Source organism: Palaemon carinicauda, chromosome 40 (genome assembly GCF_036898095.1).
Source record: "Palaemon carinicauda isolate YSFRI2023 chromosome 40, ASM3689809v2, whole genome shotgun sequence".
Lineage (NCBI taxonomy): Eukaryota > Metazoa > Arthropoda > Malacostraca > Decapoda > Palaemonidae > Palaemon > Palaemon carinicauda.
The window spans coordinates 66,014,059-66,036,558 of record NC_090764.1 but is presented as its reverse complement, the minus strand read 5'-3'; the positions used below and the strand labels follow the sequence as shown (position 1 = coordinate 66,036,558).

The 22,500-nt window shown below is 36.5% G+C and overlaps 2 protein-coding genes across 2 annotated transcripts in view; one reads left to right on the top strand and one right to left on the bottom strand.

The window, feature by feature from the left end:
- The window catches only part of LOC137631836 (prohormone-1-like), a 246,324-nt gene extending 244,248 nt beyond the window's left edge, over positions 1 to 2,076 (top strand). Inside the window, exon 4 of the mRNA XM_068363843.1 lies at positions 529 to 2,076. Within this exon, the coding sequence (XP_068219944.1) occupies positions 529 to 699 (171 nt within the window). The 3' untranslated portion in view covers positions 700 to 2,076. The remainder of the gene's footprint in view (positions 1 to 528) is intronic.
- Positions 1 to 22,500, bottom strand: part of LOC137631835 (facilitated trehalose transporter Tret1-like) — a 495,928-nt gene that overhangs the window by 357,331 nt on the left and 116,097 nt on the right. The window lies entirely within an intron of this gene.

Below are 22,500 nucleotides of genomic sequence, written 5' to 3'. Positions count from 1 at the left end.
TTTGGAAAAAACTTTTCCCCTCTAGTTAAAAAAAAAAAAAAAAAACATTAATTACCGTAGTAACATAATCTTTGCCATTACAAGATTTAGATTACTTTGGGAAAGAAAGTCCTACTAAATTTCAAACAAAATTAATCACTGTGGTAACAGACTTTTTTATGTTAAATGATTTACATCACTTTGGGAAAACTCTACTAAATTAAAAAAAAAAAATAAAAAATTACTTTAACATAATTTTTGAGATTATATGATTTAAATTATTTTGGGGAAAAGGTCTTTCTACTAAAAAAAAAATAATTACTGTGGTAACATATTCTTTGAGATTACATGATTTAGATTACATTGGGAAAACCTATTTCTATTAAAGTACACACAACTAATTACTGTAGTGATACAATCTTTAATATTAGAGGATTTAGATTACTTTAAGAAAAAGTATTCCTATCAAATTAAAAAACAAAACACTAATTACTGTCGAATGAGATGCATTACAACCCAGATCATCATCCTCATCTTCTTCTTTCGCAGTTGGTTGACGACGACGGGTCACTGGACGCTGCCCTCATCAACTACCTCTTCGCCAAGGTGATGGTGGACCGGTTGAGGAACAATGCTGACGTCAGAGACCTGCAGAGGAAACGCTCCTACTGGAAGCAGTGCGCCTTCAACGCCGTCAGCTGCTTCGGCAAGAGGAAGTGAAATGGCAAGGAGCAGCCGAGCTCCGAGCAGAAACAGATGAGGAAAAGCAATCATTAGCATTTAGCGACGACAAAGAGACGGGCTGCAAGAAAACCAGGAATTGTCTTTAATCTTGATGTCATTCGAAGTCATTTTATATCAATATTAATCTCAGTATATTCTCCGTTGATGGGCTTCATCCACAAAATTCCAGTCAATTCTGTTGTCAGCATGTCAAGATATCTGTAGAAACTGCTTTTCTGGGTAAAAGTTAATTTAAAAAGGGGTAGCATTACTAATAGCATATCTTATACGCTTGTCTGCAGTTCTAGAAAGACGAAAGTTTGAAAGAACCTCATTTAAATTCAAAACAACCCACTAATGTTAGTGAAAAAGCTGTTTAATTTTCTTGTAAATCTCGAGTGAATAAATGGATATAAAAATCGAGTCCTTTCTCAATGTTAGGATCCATGAATCTTCTTTCTTGTTCATTAATTGATGTAATTATAATCTCTCCTTTGAATACGAGGTCTCATCATTTGAATTGATCTCTTAATCATTAGTTTTCTTGTTAGTTTTCTTATTAGTTTTTTTCAAGTTTTTATAATAACCCAGGATCAGAAAGGCTAAGGGTACATAAACAATAATCTCTTCCTTTCACTGCATCTTCAACTGTTCATAACCTCCCTTTGATTCGACCTATCATCAAGATATAAATCAAATATCAGAATGTAAACAAAAAATACTATAATCTTATGATCTTTAGCCATATCAAACGTTTCTAGTGTAATGGAGAAGATATTTTTCAAGAACTGCAGATGTATGCATTAGATGTCCTTATCTTTAGTAGTCTAGAGTGTAGAGATATAATAAACGCTTTGGAAGATATAATTATAACAGTTTATTTCCTTTTAGCTTCACTGTCATCTATCTACCATTCAAGAATATTCAGCATCTTCAACTGATTGTTACTCCTTCGACAGACTTTCTTTTCCATTTCAAGCCAGGAATTTTGACCTTTCTGTCAGACAAAAATTGTAAGTTACTTACAAAATAAGAACATATCGAATTCAGATTTTGCCTGCTTTAAAAGAGTTGGTGGTTGACAGAAGCAGGAGAGTAACTTGCTCAGTCATTATTTATCCCACCTAGTAAGATCAACCGCTTGGTGAAAACTGAAATCTTCGAACAGGCTATCAAAAGATTATTTCATTCTAGATATCAGTTCAAAAGACGATGATGCTAAGGTCAATGTCGTTGCTTCTGTTCTCCCGGTGTATTTCATTCAGTTGCAAGAGTGTTCTGAGTCTTCTGGCGTTTAGCAAACTCAGCCAGAGGAAAGACTTACTTCCTTCACGTCATGTCGCATATATTTTCAAATAAAATTGGCTCATCAGTTGTAGTGTTTCATTGGGTTACCAAATCTTCCTTGGGGATTGTTTCTTCAATTTAGTCATATAAAACCAGAATGTTGAGTATCTAACTTGGAACAAACATTACAGTTTAATTTCACGTTGAATAATCATTGTTAGCTATCACCCAGTTTTAAATAATAAAAGTAAAAAAGTGATATCAGATGGCAGAAGTACTGAAATGACAGAAAATAAAATAGATATACATAGACCAAAGAAAATCACTTTACGTATTTGTGTGCGCGCGCGTGTGCAAGACCGCTCCTTTCTTCTCGAATCAGAAAAATACCTTGATGAAATACAAGATATTATCCCAATAAGGCAAGTATTCGTCAAGTCATCAGAGAGAATTGCCTGAGAATATTGAACATTAATGCGGGAAAGTTAGAGCGATCAGTTATGCTAAAGGTAGTCAAAACCACTTTGGACTTGCATCGAAATATTTTCTTAAAAGAACGGATATTTTCAACATCTTTAAACAAATGGGAGAATGAGCTCGTGATTCATCAATAAATATTATTCCCATGGGCCTAAAAGAATCAAATTTTCTAAAAAAAAAAAAAAAAAAAAAAAAAAAAAAAAAAAAAAAAAAAAAAAAAAAAAAAAAAAGTTGTAGTGATGATACATTTTAACCTCAGATATACAGTATAGTGATATTTATTATTTAATAAGCTACCAATTCTTGTATGATAATACAATACAAATCGTACTCCATTACTCAGAATCGCTAAAACTGCCTCAACCATGAATTAACACGACTGATTTTTAATAAATTCGTCTGAGGGCCTCAGTAGGCTAATGACATTGTATATTCCCACACGTTCTCGGGCTGATAACCATCTGATTCTTAAGTCTTAATCAAAGATTTGGCAAAGCGCATTCAGAAATGTAAAATCCCTGTTAATGTTACGTATCTTTTGCGAAACTGCATCACGGATGAAAAGTTTTCCAATCTCAAAGGTGTTAAGTCAACACATTCCTTAAAATGATTTTCAGGAATACAGCGAGAATGTTCATCAGACTGCATTTAATAAAATGGAAATTTTAAAAACAGATTTCAGCAGTCCTTGTGATGATATAGTTATTAGTAGCTAGGCTACGACACTAATTGGAAAAGCAGGGCTCCAATAGGGACAATAGCCCAGTGAGGAAAGGAGATAAGGAAAACACATTGAACAGTTTGCCCAAGTGTGTCCTCAAGCAAGAGAACTCTGTGTTTAGGCGTGGAAAATTAGTTAACCTACCAACATTGTTTGTGATAATTATGGCATAGGCTATTATCTAAATGGAAGAGAGGAACAGGATTAAATTTCTTAACCTTAGTGCATTGAACACATTGCATGCTGACCGGGCTTGTTAATATCCTTTGCAATCATTTTCCTCATATTATGCTTAAGGGCATTATCACTATTTCTTATTTCCAAAACCCCGCATAAGTTTATTGAGCCTCAGCCATGGTGATAAGACAGAATTTGTATTCGATGCATCATCTATACGTGACGACTCGGATAAGTCGTCCACGGTCACACCAATCTTCACCTATTTAGGTTGGGAGCTGGGTAAAGTTTAATTAACATAGAGGGTTCAAAGAGCTTGAAGTTGTTGGAGGTGCAGTACTACTCAGCTTTTATATAGAACATCCATTCTTACGTTCTGGAAGTGACGGGTGTGATAGGGGCGCCACCCAAAAAACTTCCAAAATTGGATTTAATCAACATGAAAGGTACAAGATTCGCTTCTGCGCCAATTGATTGTGGACACCACGCTGCATCTAAATCTGCAAGGTAAGAATGGAATTTCTGGTGGAAAGATAACTTAAGAATGACTTTAATTAGCACCAATTAAGGATTTAATCAACATGGAATGTATAAGTACGAAACCACTGGGGATTTGATGATGGTCATCTGAATATAAATCACCAACTTAAGAATGGAAGTTGAGGTGGGAAGGATACTTAAGAATAGGTCAAAGGTTATACTACATACAATGACCCCTAATTAACATCTTAATTAACATGAAAGGTATAAGTTTCATTTCTATGCCAATTGATGATGGACACCACACGTTATCCAAATCTGCAAAGTAAGAATGGATTTTCTGGTGGAAAGATAACCTAAGAACAATGTTAACTGGCACTAATAAAGGTTTTGATTAACATGAAAGGTACATGTCTGGAACCAAATCAGGAATATAGAGGGTGGTTTCCTGGTTGAGAATCACTAGTAGGAATGACTATGGAGGTGGAAAGGAGATGTAAGATCAGGTTAAAGGTCAATAATTAAGCTTAGGACTGATTCAGTGTAGGCCTATAGGCTGGCAATAGAGTTGTCTCTTGTACATTGTAAACACAATACAAATGCTAAGAATACTGACAACAGACAACAATTTTAGTTAGCTGTACACTTTAGGCATAATAAATTACAATACACAGTGTGACCCATGAATTATTAAGAAGTTGTCCAGAGACCACAAACCAGAAAGGATTTAGCATGGATGATGTGCCATTATCGGACATGTCCCCGATACCAATGTGGGTTGGATTTGATTCATTGACTGAACCTGCCAGATCGACTGAACAAGATATTATGTACATGAATAACCTGAAGCAACCAATTACAAACCTGGATGTCATACAAGAAACCCTCATAATAGCACAAAAAAGTAGCCGTGAGTGTTACCAACCATATCGGGTTGTAACATATGACCTAAATGCAGTTATGGTGGCCATGCAGATCCAGGTAACAATCTCCATGGTATGATGATCTGTTTGTAACTTTGAGTCCCTTTCACGTTGCACAGGCCTTTTAAAAATCAATAGGAAAGTTCATCGTTGAATCCGGAGGTCCTAGAATTCTCACCGACGGTGACGTGTTACCACCTTGCTCATTGAATGGTTTGATAACAGATAAACATTCTAATAGGTGCAAACAGATCCATTCCATCCATGCACTGACATCCGAGATTCTCCATTCACAGGCATTTCTAGTGACACTTGAAAAGAACAAAAAACTTGTAGCTTTATTGTGTTCATTCGAAAGAGCTCCAGATGATGAAAAAATTCCAAATGTGGACATATGGCAAACTGTAGAGTCTTCAGAGATATTTACCTTGTGGCCTACAAAGTACGAAGAGTACACACAATGAAATGAGGACTGGGACACATGGGGCAACAGCAAATTTCTGTATTACTTACACTGACTACATCTATGACTTCCACATGCTCTTACTTCAGATTTCTAACTATTCCCTGCAACAAAGCATATCAATTATTCCTGTTGGTTGTCCAAATTCCAGTTGGATTTGTAAACATTGGCAAAGCACACCCTGGCCCTCGGAGACTTCTACGGAATAGTGCCTTCGCCAAGAGAACAGGCAAGTCCTTCAGCAGACATCCAGGAGATCTAACATTGAAGCAAACGGTGAATGCAGATGCACTGGTCTGACATCTACAGCGTACGTCTTTGATGGATGATAACCAAGTCTGATCATGCAGCCATCATAGCTACTGCCCAGGAGTTAGCCGGAATGTTGAACTAGGATATTACAACTGCGGAATTGCACAGATCATGAATCAAGAGGTACACTTCCAACTTACATTGACCAAATAAAGGGAAGCTGAACTACTTTTATCACGTTGTTTGAAGTATTGCTAAGTTTGTTTAAAATCAGAACAGGAAAAGAAATCAGTGGATCTATTACAGAATGCCTACTTGGATTGAGATAAAAGGAGAAAAAGAGCCATGAAGAGTTCATAGGCTATGCATCAAAGACCAAAACAACTTCGAACTGTCGATGAAGGAGAGACTGATGACATTCAAGGAGAATTGCAAGTTCAGTAAACAGAGCAAACACAAATGGATAGCCTTTGTGGTTTGTACTCATGATCCATTGGGACAACTGCTCATAATAACGTATGACGAGGATTTGGACTTGAAACTTGTCCTCTTCTACCTCTTTTAGACAATTGCTCTCTCAATCTTCAGCTCTGATGGCTTGATGGTGAAAACAGAGCGCTTTTCTCCATCTCTTGGAAGATAGAGTCGAATGATCAACTCCACCCACAGTTGATGCAACTGTTATAGATGGAAATTTCTTCCTGAAGACTGGCCCATAGCATGATCCACAAATGTATGGTGGTTTAGCAGATCGTATTCTTCAGCGAGTGACTGCAATTTCAGGAAAGAGTTGACATAGTTTTTGACACACCCTATTCTGTCTATCAAGGGGAGTGAACTGGCTAGAAGGGGTCTTGGTGAGAAAACGACGTGGGATTACGATATATCTGGTGATGAACAAAAGCGTCCAAGAACATTGGTGACTGCCTAAAATCCAGATCAGTCAAGAATGGGTGGCACAGCATCATGCAAGATTGAACAACTATAAGCATGTGTACCTCTCATATCTTGGGGCCTGATTTCACTTCTATGTTCAAGGAGACATGGTAGTTAGAGAAGTCGTTGAAGACTTGAATACAAACCACGAAAAAGTGGGCTCACTAATCTATGCTCACATAAAATCCATGGACGATGGAGCTGTCCAGAATAGGGTTGTGATAGCATCTGACACAAATATTGCTATCATACTGGTCCAGCATTCCTGGAACATTCAAGCAAACATATTGATGTATGTTTGTACAGCATTACAAAATAATATAAGGTATATAAACATGACTGACACAGAGAAAACAATGGGAAAGAAGTTAAAAAAATTCAGCTGGGTTCCACGAGGCACTAGAGGAGTTGGAAGAACCGGGCCTATATGGCTGAGGACTATAAAGCATGAAGTCGTAGATGATGAGTGGAAAAGTAATGATTTAAAAGTTTTGGATAGAGACGACTGGCGAAATTTAACCGAGGCCCTTTGCGTCAATAGGCGTAGGAGGAGATGACGTATACTGCCATTGCTCTACTATCTACTATGAATTAGTGCTAGTGGGAAGTCTTCTTCTCTAGTAACAATATAACTGGGAAGCTTTCTTTAAACATTATTGCTGCTTTATGGAATAGATGTACTTTGATAGTTGACGATAAATGTAAGAATGATGATTAATAGCTGCAACTAATACAGTCTATGGGTCATTATCTTTGTGCAAGGAGTATTTTTTCAAGTGAAAGGTACATATATTTATCTTGTCTTTCAAAAATAATAAAATCACAAATACACATTTCTGTGTGTGTGTGTATATATATATATATATATATATATATATATATATATATATATATATATATATATATATATAGGCCTATATGATAAATTTTGCACATTTACAAGTGTTTTCATATTCTTATAAGCCCTATATAATACTCCTAATTTATGGATTCTCTCTACCTACGGATAAGAGACTCAAGGGGGAATCAACTCAAACATAATACCTTCTCGTCGGCCGGGGAATCGAACCCAGACCCAAGAAACTGAGGTTCCACTGACTTAGCCATTCAGCCACAAAAAGAAGCTGATTCCCCCTTGGGTCTCTGATTCCGAGGTAGAGAAAGAATCCAGATATTAGGAGGCGTATAATATATGCCTTATATATATATATATATATATATATATATATATATATATATATATATATATATATATATATATATATATATATATATATATATATATACTGGTCTAATTAAAATGTTTGTAGTCACCTTAACCTATAAGGAGTTGAAAGCGTCCCTCACTCATAACAAATGTGGCTAATTATACTGGATCATTATACAACATTCGTTTGTTCACAGATTATTATCAGTTGTTATAACATAATAACATGAAAATCTAAAGTCTTCAAGGCACTAGCACTTTGGAAAGGACTAAACATACGTGTCATAACATTTAGAAAACAAGTACCAAACTGTTTTCGAATGTTCAATTATCACTTTGGTGGTGGTTTTAGATAACCGATATAACATAACAGAGGTAAATGACTTTAAAGGTTTAAAGCCCGGTTATGAATGGCAGAGGCAAGGGGCAATGACATTTCTCTAGCAAGCAGGACAATACCCTAGAGACTGACTATATACATATTTGATCAGCGCCCAAGACCCTCTCCGCCCAAGCTCGGAACAGGGAGGATCAGGCAATGGCTGTTGATGACTCAGCAGATAGACCTATAAGCTCCCAAATCCCCCGTCCTTACCTCACAAGAACGGTGAGGTTGCGGCGACGAAAGGAACTAGCGAGTTTGATTGGGACTTGAACCCTAATCTGGCGATCACCGGTCAGGGACGTTACCACATAGGCCACCCTTAAACGAGGGCATAATATGCAATGAAATATGATTCTTATAGGCTAAATATAATTGATTAATCTCAATAATTTGGAATTATACATGGATTGTATTTGCTTTCCTTACTAATCTAATTCTTAATACCATTTAGATGGAAAGTTTGAAGTGAAATTCAAAATTAACAACAGAAGCATTCGCTGTAAACAGATCTTACGTATTGTCGTTCACATTCAGTCCCACTTTTCTTTTTATCGGGTGTAAATATTCGTAATCAGACCTGTTTTTATTAAGAGGGTTGATGTGTCATATTCATAAAAGCATTTTGTTCCTGTTCCTTCAAACCCTTTTCGTTTTGAAAACAAAAGATGTTCTATAAAGAACTTCCATCGTGATAGTCACCAACATTTCCCCTAAGAAAGATCCTGAGATAATATCAACATTGCAATCCAACAAAACGTATCTGTATTTTAAAGATTACTTTGAACATACTTTTATAATATTATTATTGCTATTATTATTAATAGCTAATCTACAACCCTAGTTGAAAAGCAGGACACTCCATCACAAGGATTCCAACAGGGAAAATAGCCCAGTGAGGAGAGGAAATAAGGAAATAAGAAAAAAAATTATATATGAGAAGAAATTGCCTCTCTACAACCCTAGTTGAAAGGCTGGAAGCTCCATCCCAAGGGGTCCAACAGCGAAAGTAGCCCAGTGAGGAAAGGAAATAAGGTAACAACAAAACTATATATGAGAACTTGCCAATCTACAACTCTAATTGGAAGGCAGAACACTCCATCCCAAGAGCTCCAATAGGGAAAGTAGCCCAGTGAAGAGAGAAAATAAGGAAAAATAGGAAATATTATAAGATCAGTACCAAGTTTGAAATAGCTCTGTCATATGTAAACCAAGAAAAGCATTTCCATCATGTTTGAACTTCTGAAGCTTCACAGGTAAAATTAGCAATTTAGGAAGATCATTCCACAATCTGGTTACAGCTGAAGTAATAATGACCATTACTCTAAACTGAAAGATGGAATTATACGAGAGATTAAGTAAAAGGAAAAAAAAGACCATTTTCTGTTCTGTAACATAGCGAAATAATTTGTGTACGAGAAACTTTCTTATACTATAATGATAAATGTAATATCACTAACACTCAAATACTGTTATCAACAAAATTAAGATCTTGCATTAGTAATATCATTATTATTACTAGCTAATCTACAACCCTAGTTGGAAAAACAGTATGCATTAAGCCAAAGAGCTCCAACAGGGAAAGATAGCCAATGAGGTAAGGAAACGAAGATATGAAATTCTATATAAGAAGTAACGAATAATAAACATGAAATCTCTTGAGATCAGTAACAACGTTAGAATAGATCAGTCATTTTTGGGCTTGAGCCATGTCGTCCTGATGGAAGTTCCTCTAGGCAGCTTTCTACTTGGCATATTTCCTGCGAGTGATATACCAGAGAAATTTACATGTAGAGGTTTCACGAAAGATATTCTAATGTCCCGCTGATTCACTTAGGTTCAGGAATGAACTGAAGCATCTTCAACCACACAGATACAATATGAATGTTGCTACGAAAACAAATCTCTTTTACTACGTTACAGATACGGTTGCTTATTGTTGCTTATGAGGAAGTGACTCCCCCCAAAGTTCTGAGAGGAATCGCCGTACATTACGCAACTGCAAAGATACAGACTCATTATTATTTGCCGTGATTGGCAATCAAAGATCAGCAACTTGTTTTGCGTTTAGAAGGAAAGAGTCAGGAAAGAAAATGTATTTGAGCCCTTGACCACATCGACTGGATATTTCACTTAGCAGTAGAAGCAGTTCACATACTTGGGGATATTCATCACCGTGTCTGAATCTCAAAAAATCCAAGAGGAACAAACAAAGCAACAACAACAACAACAACAACAACAACAACCTTTACCTATATTATGTATATTTTTCATACGTACAATAGATATAGAATTCCTGAAGTCATAAGAATTTTCTGATTAAATAGTGTATATAGGCACTTGAAGAGTTTAAGCATTGTTCTTTTAATATGCAAATTATCCATGGGTAAATTCTAACTTACCAATACTCATAATTGAGAACTTTATTCCTATTTTATCTTTAGTTTCTGTATGGTTGAAATTTGCCTTATAAATTAGGTGATCTTTGTAATTGGTGCGCAAAACATTTGGATATAACTTATTATAAGCTAATGCTTGTAATATATTTGTTGTGGAAAAATTATTAGAGAATTAATTATTTCAACAATAATATTAATTACTGAATATTTTTGAGAAAGGACAGTATAGCCATCAATTCTTTTAATGTTGTCCTTTTCTGCTTTTTAAATCTAAACCCTTATAACTCATTTTCAATACATTAGAATATCAGAGCAATGCAATAGGGTTTAAGAGAGATGAAGTCCATTAAAACAGGCTTCGATATCCCAATTTTCATCTAACATGACGTCTGTCTCACGATTTCTCTTCCTATGGCCATAAATATTCTATTTCAAAGTATCTGAAATCCTAAATACGTTTCCCTTCACTGAGATCTACCTGCTACTCAATTGTTCCCATTTTCCTTCACTTTTGGGCGAGTTACTTGATCATAAATCAATGCTAACTAAAGGGGCACTCAGTAGAGAGCAAACCTCCGCCGTGGCAGCTTATTTCTCGACCTTGACCTTTGACGTTAGCATGTATTAATTAGTGGATTTTTATACACTTAAAATGAACCAAGTTTGCAGTCTCTGTGGCAACGGTGTCTTAACTTATACATGATTATGTGAAATGGACATTTTGCTTGACCGTGACCTTGAACTTTGACCTTGACCTTCAAGGATTTAAAATAATTTCAAGATTTTTACATAACATTTAATCCCTGCAAGTTTCATTACGCTACAATTAAAATTGTGGCCAGGCAGCTGTTCACAAACACACACACAAACAGGGGCCAAAACATATCCTCCTTCCAACTTCGTTGGCGAAGGTAATATAGTCCAATTTGTACTTCGATAGAAGGTATTGGAGAGAGTGCATCATGCAACCGACCCCTTAATGTATGGATAACCGTGGGAAAGAAAGAGACACATTGCAGTCCTTTTTATTAATCGTTCTTTAGACATTAGAAAGCTTGGTGTATGTCAATTAAGATTTCTTCCGAGGCAATTCTCTCTTAACTCACCATAAATAATTATTTTCATTAGGGTGTGCATTTACTCAGAATCAGAAATTATAGATCATATTTTGGATACCATTTTGTCTAAGGCTTCCAGAAGGCAAAAATCACTCGCTGCATCATTACCTGCACACATTGCACAGACTCTACAACGTTTAGAACGCTTCCAGAAGACTGAATTCACTGCCAGATCTTTGCTCAGTCAGCCTCTACAACATTTACAACGCTTCCAGATGGCTAAAATCACTGGGTACACCACCAATTGTATTTGTCTTCAGTTCTAAGATCTGTGGAGGGACTAAAGGCAATAAAGGTCGTGGATGAAGATGACAAAAAAGGTAAATACCATTTCGTAAAAATTTTTGCTGCCACAGAGATGTATTCAACAGATATATTTTGAGAAATATACTTCCCTTTCACCCATAACACAATATACTGTAAGGACAGCTGAGGGGGGAGGGAGAGGGAGAGAGAGAGAGAGAGAGAGAGAGAGAGAGAGAGAGAGAGAGAGAGAGAGAGAGAGATTTTGTAACGTTTTTCTAGCCGCAAAATCGCCGTTTATTAAATGATGTAAACATCATGAAATCCTAAAAGACCTCGATAAATTTTAGAGATTTTAAGTGTAATAAAGGTCGCTCCCGACTGACCATATATCCATATGACTAGCGCCAAAGCAACAACTTCACCCAAGCTATGACCACGGAGAGCCAGGCAATGGCTGCTGATGACTCAACAGGTAGACCTACAGTCGCCCCCAAACCCCGTATCCTTAGCTCATAAGGATGTGGAGCATCCAGACACTAGAAGAAACTATCGAGCTTAAGAGTGACTCGAACCCCAGTTCAGCAGAACGTCAAGCAGGGTCGTTTCCAACAGGTTATCAAAACACAGCATTAAAACAGCCACAAGTACTGATCACGAATGCAAAACTGAAATGATCTACCTACAGGAATATTTTAAAGGACCTACGATGTCATATTGATCCGTCTAAAATTAATAACAGCTGATGAATATTTCTCTTATCCTCCCTATATAATAAAGAGCAAGTCTCTCTCTCTCTCTCTCTCTCTCTCTCTCTCTCTCTCTCTCTCTCTCTCTCTCTCTCTCTCTATTATGTATATATATATATATATATATATATATATATATATATATATATATATATATATATATATATAATTTTTTCCGGTCACATTGAGGGGCATTGCAAGACGTATAACTACTTGGTCTCTCCCTGTCCCTCGGGTAGATGAGAGAGGGAGTAGTCATACATTAGTGAGAGTGTGCATCCGGAGGGGTACACTCGGAAACCAAAAACTACCGTGCTGTAGTTAGAAAAGCGGAAGGGGGCGGGAAGAGTTGCATCTGTGCGTGCATATCTATCTTAATATTTACCACACTTTCCTGACGGGTCACGTACACTGGTAGTAAATAAGCACTGGCTGTCACCAGATCAGACAGATCACTTGACCTTTCAGAGCCCCCTTGATTTCCTACTGTTTGTAATTGGACATCGGCATCAATGGGATCCTTCAAAATATCGGATATTGAGAAACGCCAGGCTGGGCTCTCACGAGGTGACCTGACCTTTGATCCACCACAAATGATCAATATTGCAAAGCACCTCAAGGAGACGCGAGAGATCTCTTCCAACTGATGCCCGTGGTGGGATACTTACTACTCCAGCCCAGGGGACGAGTCAATCGATCTCTGTTGACACTGAAAAGAGGCTCTCAGAAATGTTTTTGGAGATTGGGGTAATCATCAAATATCAAGATAGTTTTACATATTTTCTTCTAAATAAGAAAAAAGTAATTCAATCACGCGTGATAAACATTAATTTTTAAGGTATTTTCTTCTAAATAAAATAAAGGAAATCATTGGGATAAATATTACTAGTTAGGAAATAGAATGATAAAGGGATAAGGAATTTTTAATTAAGCATTTTCTTCTAAAATCTGAATAGATTAAAAGTTGGGAAGCACCACTGATGATGAATACTATCAAGAAAATCGATTATTATTATTATTATTATTATTATTATTTTTATTATTATTTTTATTATTATTATTATTATTATTAGCTAAGCTACAAGCCTGGTTGGAAAAGCTGAATGTTATAAGTCCAAGGACTCCAACAACGGGGAAAAATAGCCCAGTGAGGAAAAATAAATATGGATACAAATAAACTACAACAAAGTAATGAACAAATAAAATGAAGTATTTCAAGAACATTAACAACATTAAAGTAGATCTTTAATATATAAACAATAAAAAGGCTTTATAAATTTTCATTGGTTAAATGCGAGAAGAAAAATAAGATCTCCCTTGAGATTATAGAAGACTACAGATTATAGTCTTCCTTATGGAACACTTGAGAGGGATATCTTTCCTTAAAGAAAGTGTCTGGGAGACTACTTGCTATTCCTTGAAGCTTTCTGAAATACAAGTTTTTCTATGGCCAGCAGATAGACCTATAGGCTCCTTCAAACACCCGCATCCTTAGCTCAAAAGGATGGTGAGGTTGCAGTGACCAAAGGAATTAACGAGCTTGAGCGGGGCTCGAACCCTAGTTTGGCGAGCACCAGGCAAGGGCTGTACCGACAGGCTACAACGACCCGTGATCTGCTAGATCAGAAATGGTCAGTGCTTATGAGTCTCCAAGATTTGCTAATGGTCATAGCAGGCAATGCATTGCCTTTAAATGTATGACATGTGCTATAGTACTACTATTACTACTACTACTACTACTACTAATAATAATAATAATAATAATATTCTAATCCAGAGAACGTCCCCACTATACAGACTGAAATTTCCAAATAAAGATATAGATCACTATTCTCTGTTGCCTGATCTCACTTACATTTATTTCCCTACTGCTGCGAACAAAGGTTTATTATTACAAATCTTTGGGCGAAGATCTGTAGCATTAACAGATTAAGTAAAGCTAAGTCCATAGAGACAAAAGAAGACAGAGTAAATTATTGTGTAATTAACAAGCAGCAATTAGCAATATTAAACACAAAGATGTTTAATACATCAGAGGAACCATTAATATCTTTTTGGTTATGATTTGATTGATTGAGTGTACACATCATTTAAGTATTAGAAGGAATTAGAAGGATTCAAATCATCTCTTATTTTACATCAAAGTAATTTGAAAATATTGAAGTCTCTCAAGGTTTATCAAATGTTTCAAGATAATTACTGAACAGAAATTACTAACGTGATTAGAGAGAGAGAGAGAGAGAGAGAGAGAGAGAGAGAGAGAGAGAGAGAGAGAGAGAGAGAGAGAGAGAGAGAGAGAGAGAAAACTTGTCATCGTTTACCTGTTCTTAAATTTAAGATACCGAACACATCGCCGGCTGTTTATGATAAGGAAAGTACGTAAGACATCGACGAACTGTCTATCAAGAAACAACTTAAAGTTGGCCACTAAAGAACAAGAACCCCCTTTAATTGGACAAATAACGGAACGATATGAAGTAAAAGTGGAAAGGTAATTACGTCGAAATGCAAGATGAAATACGAAACAGAGTGGGAGAGGAAAACAAGATAAAGCAAGCGCGTCTTCAAAATCTGGTGATTCTTGCCAAAGCTAAAATTTCATACGATTGTCACCAAGTGCACGGTTCACCCACCACTGTTGAAAGCAAAGCATTGTGTTTTGATTTGGTTGGTTTATTCCTATTTCCATCAAAGCTCTGATTTTCTAGTATTCTTTAAAAACAAAATTATAACCAGGTCATTTGTAAATATTCAACATCAGATTAATGATACACCAGATACACAGGTAAAATTACTGAGATTTAACATAACACATGACGACATCACCAGGATTATCAAGAGAGCAAAGAAATCAAACTGCACGATCGATCTTATACCAATATCTGAAGTAATTGGAGAGAGAAACTTTTCTAGTCTAGCCGAAATAATAAAGAGTTTAGCAAATGCAAGCATTGATGAATGTAAGTTTCCCATATCTGAGAAAATGGCTTTAGTCACACCAGTCTGAAAAGTGCTCTGGATTACCAGGAACTAAGCTCATATAGACCTATTTCGAATCTATCCTTTGTTTAAAAAGTGCTAGAATACGTAATTCTTGAACAACCAGTCAGTCACTTCGAAGTAATCGAAGCTTTGCCTGACAACCAATCTGGTTACAGAAAACTATACTGTATGGAATCAGCTATCTGTTCTGTTGTGAATGATATGCTGGAAATGATGGATGTCAACAAATGTGGTACTTAAATATTACTCGATCTCAGTGCTACTTTTGATACAGTTGTGCATGAACTGCTACTAAATGATCTACAGTTCATCGGAGTTGAAGATCAAGCCTTCGAATACCTGAAAGACTACATGGTTGGTAGAAATTACTGTGTACAAATTGTAAACTCTTAGTCACCACACGAACCTTTAAACAGAGGGGTGCCCCAGGGGAGTGTACTTGGCCTAATCTTATTCTGCATCTATACTATTGGTCTATCGAAAATGCTACAAAGGCATGGTGTGAAGTTCAAACTATTTGCAGATGAGACAATTTTACTTCTCCATAAATGATATAGATGACACTACTGAAACTTTAAACCAAATCCTTGATAGTGTTAGAGAATGGATGACATTTAAACAACTAAAATTAAATGAGAACAAAGGTGAGTTTATGGTGGTGGGAGAGAGAAACAGCGAGAGAAACTTGCGTGATATACAAATAAACATAAATAAAGACTCAGTGCCGATATCAGGTAAAGTTCGTGATTTAGGCATATTTATTGATTGTAACTTGAGTCTCCTAATGCCCAAATGAATAATGTAGTAAAAACTGCTGGTTATCATCTAAGAAATATTGCTTTTATACAAAAATTACCTGGATTAATGCTCCGTAAAGAAACTTGTGATAAACTGCGTGATTGCCAGAATCGACTACTGTAACTCCATTTACTACAATTAACCAAAAGTACAACCTAAGAAATTACAAAACACAATAAACAGAGCAAGACTAATAAAAGATGTCCTACCTAGAAAAAAGATCACTCCTATACTAATTGATCTACATTGGCTGCCGATTAAAGCAAGAATTTAAATATAAGAATTAAAATATGTACGAATACCCACCAAGTTATTAGAAACGGTCGTCCAAAATATCTAGGAGAATTGCTACATATTGTGCAACCAACAAATTGTCCTGACACGAGAACAGTTACAGATGGTTTCAAACTATCATAACCTTGATACATGCCTACAGTAGGCTCTATAGCCTTTATATATTCGGCCCCAAAACTATATAATAGGCTCCCAGGAGAAATCCAAATAATTGAAGATATCAAGGCTTTCAAGAGGAAAACGAAAACCTTATTTTGCGAGTTTTGACAGTGATGATCAAACAGTAAGCGAACAATACGCATTGTGAAATGTTAAATGCTCCCCGATGATCATCATAAAATAACCGTGAAGCTACAGTTGTGAGTAGGGTTCCCCTGTTGTACAGGACCAGATAAGCAGCCCTTAAAGTAAAATAAGTAAAGTATTTAGACACTTATCACACACACTACCACTCTTATGCTGGTATCAAACTAGACATTTCTTGATCGAGGTTTTCGCCAACCTCCAGTCAATAATAGCGAGCAAAGGTGTTGTAGCGTCACGATACGATCTCTCAGTTCGAGGAGCAAATAGGAAACAGTTTAACGAAACCGATCAGCTGATATCATCATGGAGCCCAAAAATTTTCTAACTGTTGCAGTAATATGTATTATCGGTATATTACACGAATTGAAGAAATTTACAACTACCACAGGATGAACTAAGCAGAATTTTATTATCTCTTGAGGCTGGTTGGACCCACGATTGCCTAGCAAGATCACGTCCTATTTGCAGCCGACGTCATGCTCGCGGTTTGTGCTTGCTGCTTCCCGTCCAGTTGGGAAGCCAATATCTCTATCTTGCCCAATATCTCAAGCAACAAGCTCTCATACTCTCCATTTTGGGTAGCAACGGCTTACTGCTGGTGAAAAAAGGCCTTGTGTGATTCCAGCTTAATACACATAGCACTGGCGACTGAAAAAGGAAAAGTTTAAAGGTCGCTCATGAATGGCAAAGGGCAGAGACAATTCTCTAGAGACTGATCATTTATAAATATGATCAACCACCAAGAACCCTGCCCAACCAAGCTAAGACTAGGGAAAGCCAGGCAATGGATACCAATGACTCAGCAGTTAAACCTACTGGATCCTTAACTCACAAGGAAGGTGAAGTTGCAGACACTACATGAAACTATCGAGCTTGAGCGTGTCTCGAATCCCAGTCTAGCGATTGCCAAGCAAAGACGTTTATAATATACTACCGCAAAAAAAAAAAAAAAAAAAAAAAAAAAAAAACGGTTACCAAGACCAGGCTGTGGATATCGCAGTGAAATGGTGCAAGAATAGAAATCCATGACTATCATACCCAATAGTCTGTTAACTAAATCTATCTAGCATACTAAAGTATTAAACAAGAGTAACAAGTATCAAGTCAACAAAGCAACTCAACAACAAATAAACAAATCCAGTTTTATTGCTCACTATGCCAAAATAATTCACCTGTGCTGCGACCACGACCTTTGATCTATACATGTTGAATTTGAAACATTTTGTATCCAGAACTCTCGTTTAAGATCCAGCCATAACAAAAGGATACAATACATCCGTAGGCCTACACAGCAATGATGTATCGAAACTATTAAATATCTGTAGCCTACCCTTAGCGTTTGACCATCACCACTCAAGGATGGGTGACACACATTTCTAATTACCATTGTTTACCTGGATATTTGAATTCTAGAGGTAAGACTTGGCTAATCACTGCTATGATTTATCTGAGTGAGGCACTTGCTGACCAAATTTTAGCACCTTAAGAAATAGATATATAAGAGGCTCGAGGTGAGGATGGCAGGTTTATCCTTGGCAAGATTCTTGAGCAGGATGTGTTTTACCAAGTCAGCGGTATTCTTAGATTTATTTCAGAAGCAGTTCTTCTGAAAGCTATTTAACTTTATAAGGACATCTTTACTTTTGTTTTAAATAATTTCCCTTTATTCTCTATTTCTAACAAATGATAGAGGTGTCAATGACCTTAGATGTCAGGATGCCAGAAAACTCTCATTCAATCAATCAATATGAATGCAATAATGCACTTAAACTTCTGAAGATCTGTGACCTTAATTACCAGCAGTTAACAAGGGGAGAATTTCACCCAAAGGATATTTCCTCCTGAGCAAGTCGACTGATGAATTTATCTGTCAATTCTCAATGAAATCTGTCAATCTGTCTTTTTTCCAGTAAAAAGTCCACCATGTCATGAAACCTATTTTAGAAGTCATCCCACACAGATTATTCACGTCATTTCCCGTTTTCAAGGTTTTGAATTTGCCCCCATTCTTGCATCATTGTATTGATACTGTTCATGTTCGGTGGGTACGAGGCATCCTCTAGAAAGACAACACCACCTGAGGCAAAGCCATATCAACACAATTCTCATAATTCCTTATCAGTCCTCACAAAGAGCACAGTTTTGTAAGAAAGGTTACAAGAAGGGCAGACGATGACCGGGTACAGCTAGTCCACTAGGGAAAAACATTAAGAAATTGAAAAAAAGGTGTTATCCAACCCCAAAGGAAGAGATAGATTCACTTGAATCTAAACTATTTATTTGGAGAGATGGAAAGCCTAGTAGAATTTGAAAATGTTACTATCAAACTAACACAATGTTATCCAGTGTTTGATTGTGATATGACTCTGCTGTAAAGAGTAAGCCAGACTATTCAGTGTATGTGTAAGCAAAGTTAAATGAGCCATAACAAGAAAGAGAGATCTAATTAGTACTGTCTGGCCAGTCAAAGGACCCAATAACTCTGGAGAGGTAGTATCTCAACAGGTTGCTGGTGCTCTGGCTACTCTACTACCTAGAAAATTTAACTATCTTATACAATATGGGGTATAAACATAACTTTACTGATGATCTATAAAGCATTAGTCTTATCAAGAATAGATTATGGTAGCCTAATATATGGATCAGAATCTGAAGCTACTTTCAAGTCTTGAGATCCAACACACAATCGAAGCCCGTAACTTTATAGTGGAGACTTTAGATCTTACCCAAATTGCTCAATTTTATGAGGAAGTGGTGAGTCATCTTTAGTCTTACATTGATATTTTGTAATAATGTGAAGTGCTTTGATGATCCTATCCCCCAATTCTCCAACAAAGAAGCTCTTCAACCAAGTGATGTATCTATTAACAATCATGAACCATTATTTTCAATTGAAGAGAATAGTCTATTACAAAATAAATCTAAATGACTCTTAGTCAACCATCTCTTCTCCACCTTTTACCTAGAAGAAAAAATGAATATGTTCCTATCCCTTGTTTTTTGTTCCTGTCCTATTTCTTGTCAAAGTAGTACAATTATACTCCATGCCTTGAAACATATTGGAAGGAAAGGTTCTCAATACTTTATATATACTAATGGCTCTAATTCTTCGATGGGACTACTTATACTGCAGTATCTTCAGACAAAGCAAAGTACACTCAAACACACTATTCTAATTGTTTCCTTGTTTCCTTTCCTCACTGGACTATTTTCCCTGTTGAAGGCAATGGGGTAGTAGCATCCTGCTTTTCCGACTAGGGTTTTATCTTAGCATGTAGTAGTAGTAGTAGTAGTAGTAGTAGTAGTAATAAACGTGCCTGATCATGTAGATAACAGAAAAAGGAGGTTGGCAAAGTATGCACCAAATTGATTGTACACACACACACACACACACACACACACACACACACACACACACACACACACGTTATCAAGAGCAATGATTATAGGGTTCAAAGTACAGATGGGGTTAAAGATGATCATCTCATGAAGAATTCCCAATTTAGCCATTTTTCATGGCCATGATCCCGGGGTTGCTTATAAACTTGAAGAGCTGCTGAGGTCCTCTAAGAACAGAATTCCATATTTGATACACTATGATAGGGGTCCGGTAGGCTAACTCAAGTAAATACAAAACTATACGAAGGATTCCAATGTTTAAATGCCGCTCAGGAATGACTGAAGCAAGGAACATTGACGATTTCCTAGCTAGGAAGACCCTCTCCACACAAGCTAAAACCAAGGAGGGCCGGGAAATGGCTGCTGATGACTTAGCAGGTAACCTATAGGCTCCCCCAAACCCCCATTCCTTAGCTCACACGGGTAGTGAGATTTCAGATGCTACAAGAAACTATAGAGTTTGAGCGAGACTCGAACCCTGTCCGGCGATAAACAGGCAGGGACGTTTCCGATAGGCCACCACAAGATGAGAAATAGGGTGATGAATAAAAGCCGCATGTTTGTTCTTCATGGGTATGAAAGGTAGGACAGGTGTTATAGGATCATCCTCCCGACCATGTAGAGGGGTGATTCCTAATTCCTAATTCTCGCGATTCCAGATGCATTGACAAAGGGAGAGATAGCAGATCATCGTTAGTATACCAGAATTTCGGTGTAAAAGGTGTTGAATTGCCAATCAAAAGGTTTTAAGATGCTGTTTGAATGGTGTGTAAAATTGTGGTTGTACAAATACTGGGAAAACTGTGGGTTGCAGAGAAATCTCATGGTCCGAAAGATATTAAATATATACTAGTGAATAATTGGCACTTACTGGCGAATGTCACACTCTACAGTCCTAGCTAAACAGACTTATGAATGGGTAGAGAGATGTAGACAACGATGTGGCTAAAGTGAATGAATTGCGTAAATCAACGAATTACATTTGGAACAAGATGCAACCAGGCGAACTCTTTAGAATACCGATCATTTGCTTCACTATACGTATTCACGGTGAATAGTGATCTAAAGAAGAGTGAATAAGGAAACTTGGAACAGTAAAGAAGGAAAATAAATACATAAACAGAAATGAATATTAAGGATATTATAGATAAAAGAAAAAAAAACAAGAGTTATCAAACAAAAACAACAAGGAGTAACAATTGGTAGAAAAGAGACCGGAAGAGGAGGGTTAACTCAATTAAACCACGTAAAGAAGTTACCCAATATTAGACATTTTGCAATAGATTAACATTGTAAAATCAATTGAAAATCGAATGATTCTTAAATTTGATATTTATTCCGATTCGGAAAAAAAAATATTTGAAGCACTAAAAGGTTACATATCAAAGAGGCCACTGATATCACAAACTAAAGATATCGTTGATAAATTCTATTCTCACAGTAGACATTGAAATAATGGGGAATACCTTAACAATTTGACATCTACAGATGACATGGTTCTATTTAATGAATCCTAGGAGGATTTCAAAAAAATGATAGAAGATTTGAATACAGAAAGCAGAAACTTGAAGACTGAAAATATATATGAGTAAAACTAATAAAATGTTTAACGAAAATGTAGAGACAACAAACAGAAGTTATGGATAAATCGCTAGCGATTGTTAATGAATATACGTACTTAGAACAGACAGTAAGTGTTTCACCAGGACATAGTAAACAAAATGAGATTATGGAAAGTAAAATGCTACTCTCTCTAAAAAGAAAAGTATCTAATCAGATGGTTCTGCCAGTATTATCTTATGCATCAGAAACTTGGAGCCTTACTAAAGTAGAGGATATTCTAACATAATGTACAAAAAAAAAAAAAAAAAAAAAAAAAAAAAAAAAAAAAAAAAAAAAAGGGATGGACATGGCCAGGACATATGAGAATGACAGATAATTTATGGACAAACAGAAGAGAATGAGTTCTTAGATTGCAAAAGAAGCAGGGAATGGAAGAGAATACGATGGACTGGCAATCGAAGAACATTTTCGAGTTTAAACTAACAGAGAAAGACCATAAATAGACGGGAGTGGAAGGATACCTCAGAGGCCTTTGTCGTGCAGTGGACTGTCAAAGGTTGTTGATGATACATACATATACCAAGGCACTTCACCCAATGGGGGGGGGGGGTAACCGCC